Source organism: Ornithodoros turicata, chromosome 1 (genome assembly GCF_037126465.1).
Source record: "Ornithodoros turicata isolate Travis chromosome 1, ASM3712646v1, whole genome shotgun sequence".
NCBI lineage: Eukaryota > Metazoa > Arthropoda > Arachnida > Ixodida > Argasidae > Ornithodoros > Ornithodoros turicata.
This window is the reverse complement of record NC_088201.1, coordinates 70,222,248-70,228,505: the sequence shown is the minus strand read 5'-3', so window position 1 is coordinate 70,228,505 and position 6,258 is coordinate 70,222,248. Positions and strand designations below refer to the sequence as shown.

Below are 6,258 nucleotides of genomic sequence, written 5' to 3'. Positions count from 1 at the left end.
CACCCTAGCGAGGACCATTCTCTCCATCACCTTGCAGACGCACGAAGTGAGAGAGATTGGGCGGTAAGAGCTTGGGAGCTCTGGGAGCTTGTTGGGCTTGAGCACTGGGACAATGAGAGCATGCTTCCACGAGGGTGGGACGGTGCCGGTAGTCCATATGTCTTTGAAGAGACAGAGGTGGCGGTCTTGAGCAGTTGCGGGAAGGTTTTTAGGGCCTGATAAGTTACACCGTTCGATCCGGAAGTACTACGGCGGGTGCATTTCCTCAGGGCGGTAAGGAGCTCTTGGATGGTGAAGGGTGTGTCCAAGCGGTGGGGAGAAACAGTATTTGTGGAAGGAGGGTCTAGGCGAGATGGAGGTGGGCTGAAAACGTCCATGAAGACATCCGGCTTCTGCCACAGTAATGCCGCGACTGAAAGCGAAATCCTGAAAAGGTATTTTTTGGCTTTGCGTTCCCGTGAGGGAGTTGATGACGCGCCATACTGTGCTGCCAGGTGAGTGGGGGGTTAAGGAGGCACAGAAAACTCTCCACTGATGTCGCCGCAGAGCCTTGGAGTACCGACGAAGAACAGATGAGATCCTGGGGTATATGATGAGGTTGAGGGAAGTAGGGTCGCGTCGCAGCAGCCGTTGTGCTCGCCGCCTGGCCGAGGTCAGTTTGAGAAATTTGAGATCGGGTGCCGGGTCGGTGACCCGCGTGCGGGTGGTGGATGTGGCGATACTAAGACTTCACTGTATATCGGCTATAATATCGTTGGTCTTGCCTTTTTCCAAGGAGTTACGAAAGGAGTTCCAGTGGATGACATGACGTGTCAGAAGGGCTGGTCTGATTTTCGACTTGGTCACCTGGGGCAGTGTCACAAATATTGGAAAATGGTCGCTTTCCATTGTGTCGGGATTAACTCTCCACTCAACTTGAAGGTTCAGCGAATGTAGGGTCAGGTCGATGGCACTATAAGTGGAGGGGGGGTCGATAGAAGGTGGGGGCGGCCGTTGTTTGCGATGGTGAGGTCTAAGTCCTCAGCAGCCTGGAGTACTTCTTGGCCGAGCCAGTCTGACGAGTTGTTGCCCCAGAGCTGGTGGTGCGCATTAAAGTCTCCGCATCAAATGATATTGCCAGGCACTGCTGGAGTATCCGTGTAAGAGTGTCCGTTAGCTGGACTTGCTGTATAGGCGCTCCCGGTCGGATGTAAACAGACACCACGGTTAGCTTGACTGTGTGTAAGAAAACTGTAGTGCCGACGAATTCAGCCTGACTACTGCAAGCGAATTGAAGAGGTACGGGGGCTTGCGGCAAGTCCTTCTTGATGAATAAGGCTGCGGAGCGGTAGGGAACGTAATGAGAGAGGGCGACACATATTTTCTGTAACCAGCTATTCCGCTGTCACTGGAAAGACCGCATTCGGAGAATGCTAGGACGGGAATAGGGTATTTCTTGAGAAAGAGATGCAGTTCCTGTAGTCTGCTTCTCAAGCCGTTACAGTTCCACTGCATGGTGATAGGCACTGTGCGGGAACGGATAGCCCCGTGGTTGGAAGAAGTAGGCACTGAGCTGGATCGGGCTGTGTCTGTGCGGGGGCGACTCTCGCTCTCGAGTTGCAAGGTTGTGGAGCCATGTTCATAATACCGTGGGGACGAATGGTCTTGCCGGGAGACCTGGAGGCCGTTATACTCCGAAGAGGCTGGCGATAGAGTGTTCCAGGGGCATCACCAAGGAGATAAAGTACCTGAGTCCCGATGGAAGGGCAGAACATTGTGCCAGTGTCTTGAGTACAAGGAAGGCGATCTTGATGAAGGAAGCGAAGGTGGGCAAGGCGTTGCCCCAGTCCACGGTTGAAGAACGACTGTGGTCAGTTGGGCGGGGAGCTGTGGGATGGGCATGTTTGCTTGCGGAACGGTGCGCGACGCGTTTTCCATCGAGATCCCGAAGCTCTTGAGATGCGGCGTTGTGTGTCTTGTTGCCCTGGAGAGTGGCGCTGTATGTTCTCTGTGAACTCGAAGTGACATCCTGAGTTGCTGTACCAACTTGGCGCGACGCGATTTCGTGGTCGTGAGCAATTTCGGCGGATGGGCGAGGAGCTGCAGGTGCGTTAGCGTCGATGTTTTTTCGGTGGCACACGGTTAGGGAGTGAGGAGGAGTCCGAGAGACGATGGGGGATGCGGCCCTTATTCTTGAGCATTTTCCGAGCTTTCCTGGTTGGTATGCTTTCTTTCAAGCCGCAGCGATGGGCAGCAGTTTCCCGTTTTTTCACCGGACAGGTTTTGTCGACAGAAGAGTGTGCTAGGCCGCAATTGGAGCACTTCGGGACACTCCCTTCCGGGCACGCGCTGGTAGCGTGGTCACCGGCACAGATAAGGCACTGTTCCGGCCTTGGGCATGACACATTCACGTGGCCGAAGCGCCCACATTTAAAACACTGTGTTGGCTTGGGCTTGTAGGCGGAGACCGGGCACTTTACAGTGCCGATGTGAACTACTGATGGACGGGACGAAGATACGAAGACAATTTTCACCGGCTCGGAGTCTTTTCCACGTCGCTTTACGCTGTGGAAATCCAATGGAGAACGGAGGCGTTGGCACAAGTCGCTGTCAGTGAGTGAGAGGTCGACTACGCGGATAACACCGGTACTCGCACATTTGGGCGTCGGCATTGCAGCACGAACCGGCATTGTACAGAGACGGTTGAGGGCGAGGAGCAGGGTGACGCCGGCGATGGTTTTGACATCCACTGCCACTATGTTGAGGGCACGGTTGATTCGGATTTCCCTTAGTTCGTTGGGAGCTTCAGAGTTGAGAAAATCTTCGAGTTTCACCAGTCGAAGCGAAGTAACACTGTCCCCTTTGGTTGAGGGCCGGAAGAGAACAGTGCGAGGCACATTACCTTGACGAGAAGAAGCGGACATGACGGTCTCGATGCTGGAGCCGGAGGCACTACGGCGCCGACGTTTCAGATGATACCGGGGTATTTCAAAACCATTTTCGTCCATCATAGACGAGTCAATTGATTCATTGTCACTGGGGGAGTTGCTACGTCCGTGCGGTCCGTCCATGTCTTTATTCTCCATGTCCGGGTGGTCGGGGTCGGGGTGACGCTGAGCGCCCGTACATTCAGCGGCCATCGCCGTGGTGAGGATCGACAGGGTCGCGGACTTGCACGACAAACAAGGTGTCAAAAGCCGAAGTAACACAGTTCTGAGTGCGCACCGAGAGGGACAGCCACAGTCCGCACCCGGTGGGCAATGTAACGGACCGTCGGATCTAAGAGAGCTTGGGAAATACAAGAGACAAGAAAGGAGCGAAATAGCGCGTGAACTCACGTCGGGTGATGATCACGTAAGTATGCGTTTATTGCAAAGTGCGCAGCCTTTTATCAACTCAACACACCGGGCGGTGCCCTCTGTTGGGTGCCCTCAGATACAGTTATCATCAAGGTCGGTCTTCCGTTATCACAGTATAGAAGATATTTCATTGTGGCTTAAATGCTGAAATTTATCGATCCACTTCCGGGAGAAGTGGAGACTACCACACATCAGTAAGAGTTTAATTAAAATTTGAACGGGTGTTGCGATTTACGATCTGTGTTGTAGAATGTGTAATTTCACAATACGCAAGATCTAGCTAATAACTTATAAAATTTACGTATGGCCTTTCCATTTGTAGTGCCCGGATGCTATGACACTAAGAATAGGGTGATAGTTTTTCAGTATGGCTACGGGAAACCTCCAATACATTTTGTGAATTTGGATCTACGTTTATGCGTGACCTGTGCTGATCTACTTATTATAATTAAGGTTACGTATCTTCTATTGTGTTTATGCATAGTGCTCATCCTCATTATGTATTGGTTAAACCATTCTGATGACAGTTGTGTGATTCGCTTGTCGCCAAATCTTATTGCCACTTAGAATTTATCTCACATACGTTTGTGTGCCGTGTGTTACAAAGATTACGTGATTAGAAATGTAGACTTCGCCTGCAAATCATGCTTGTAAAATCCTCCGTTTGCATCGCAGCATTTGTTAATAGATTCCTTTTAACACATATTGTCAAAAGATGTTATAGACATACTTTGAATTATACATTTGTCGTTTGCTCATGCATAAGAGAGCTAGTCCAACTTTTTGGAAAATATACGTGCACTGTGGAATTTAATTCATGAAATATGATAAGTTTGAATTATACATTTGTCGTTTGCTCATGCATAAGAGGGCTAGTCCAACTGTTTGAGAAATATACGTGCATTGAGAATTTATCTCATGTACTGAGAATTTTATTCATGAAATATGATATGTCTACACAAAAGATTAGTGATCCTTTGTTGTAATCATAGACTGATGTATCATGCCTCTAAATTCCAATGACCGATCCTTCTCCGGCAATTTTATCCTTCGGGTGTTGAACTTGTACGGAGTGTAGTCGGGTAAAACCTAACTGATGGTCAGCTCTGATTCCATATGATAAATCTTGCACATAACGTGGAATATTCGTTTCCTTAGCAATCATTGTTCTCAATCTGACCATGCTAAATACAAACTGTTTTCATTGCGATGCGAATTCATTCATCAGAATTCATTATATTGATGACACAGATGATATTTATTATTTCAGTTAAGTAGTATGGGATCAGCTTAACTGGCCCACAACTCACACAGTGGCCTGGACGCCATTAATGAGCAATTAGAGCTAATTGGGACCCCACATTAATCAGGATAATTCAGGGAGTCATTACACTAATTGGGGACCATCTAGGACGTGTCCAGACCACTGTGTGAGTTGTGGGCTAGTTGAGCTGATAAAAATAAAAAAATAGATAGAGATAGAGTGGAGAGAAGGAGTTTAGTTGACGCCATCTTGAAGAAAGCGGTCCGGAACGGCCGCTGACTGTCGCTGGGCGACGGAGCACGGAGGCAGGTTGCAAAGCATCGCAGCTATGACCACCAGTTCCGGACATCCTGTGACGTCAGCTGTGACGTCATCATGGCATGTCTGGGCAAGTTAGGACAGCTCTGGACATGCAAGGAGAAAAACACTCGTAATACAGAGGCTGGGAAAGCAAGAGTATGCAAACCATCAATAGCTAACAAGAAAAAACAATTAGTTACACAACAAATGAGCCCACCAGAACAGGAGCGCAGAACGATGCGACTGCTCCATCCGAGAGGCAGGCAGAGAACTGACTCGTAATGGTTTTTTTCTCCTGTATAAAGCCCCACAGCTGCACCCCCTAGCGGTTACTTTCTCAACTAATCTCACCACAAAATTATTAAGAATCATGCCAGCGCTACTCCTGGTCCCAAGGCAGAAGATGATAGAAAATGGCGGGAATTCCCGGACAACAGCAACCAGCACCCGACGTGCACGGGCACGAAAATCGCAAACAAAGCAGGAACAAAGTTGGCAAAAGCATTAGTTACACAACAAATCACCTCACCACAGCAGGAGCGCAGACCGATGCGACTGCTCTCCGTGAAAACCAGCCAGAAACTGAGCGAGCGCGGGGAGCGCACGTCTGCTTTCCGCGACAGCCGGCGAGAAATTGACTGGGGCGCCACTCTACGGGTGCTACGCATGCGCGCGCTCGTAGCGCCCTCTGGGGCGACCACCTGCGAGAGGCTAAGAGAGAAGAGCATTCCTGCGCCCCCTGCTGGCCGTTCTCATTGGTCGTGAGGCTAAGAAGAGAAGAGCATTCCTGCGCCCCCTGCTGGCCATTCTCATTGGTCCAGACATCATCCTATTGTCTCAGGGCTACCCTGTTTTTTTTCCACTAATGCTCCTTTGGTCAATCTGCAGTGAAGCCACAGTATGACGTCATCATGCAGCTGCGCGGCTCAAGGACGCGTACGCTCTAGACATGGGACCTGTTATTTATTGAATCACTATCCCAAGATTATTTCCTTTATTCTACTATAATGATTGCATAGGGAACTATTGCAGAAGAGCACCATAGAAAAGAGGCGATTGTAGCATTTCATTCCCAAAGTCTTACTGTACAGAGAAAAAATAATGGTTCAGCAAGACATGTCCATCTCAGCCGAGAGCCATGCAGCTAAGTGAATAATGACGCTTTGTTCCTCCTGAATAAAGTCACACACCTGTCCCCTTCGCGGTTACTCTCTGAACTAAATGAATCGCAAAATTACTAAGAATAGCTCTACCCCCATTCAAGGCAGCACTATCGTCAAGAATATTTCTTGTACAAAAAGAAAAAAGCTACATGTAGAAGGAAAGCATGTCAGAACAAGCCCAGGCATGTCAGTG

General features: G+C 49.4%; 1 protein-coding gene across 1 annotated transcript; it reads right to left on the bottom strand.

Moving 5' to 3' along the window:
- Positions 1–2,090: 2,090 nt before the first annotated feature.
- LOC135367980 (uncharacterized) lies at positions 2,091–3,119 on the bottom strand. The gene has a single exon (XM_064601095.1). It carries the CDS (start codon positions 3,117–3,119, stop codon positions 2,091–2,093), a length of 1,029 nt encoding a protein of 342 aa, XP_064457165.1.
- Positions 3,120–6,258: the final 3,139 nt, after the last annotated feature.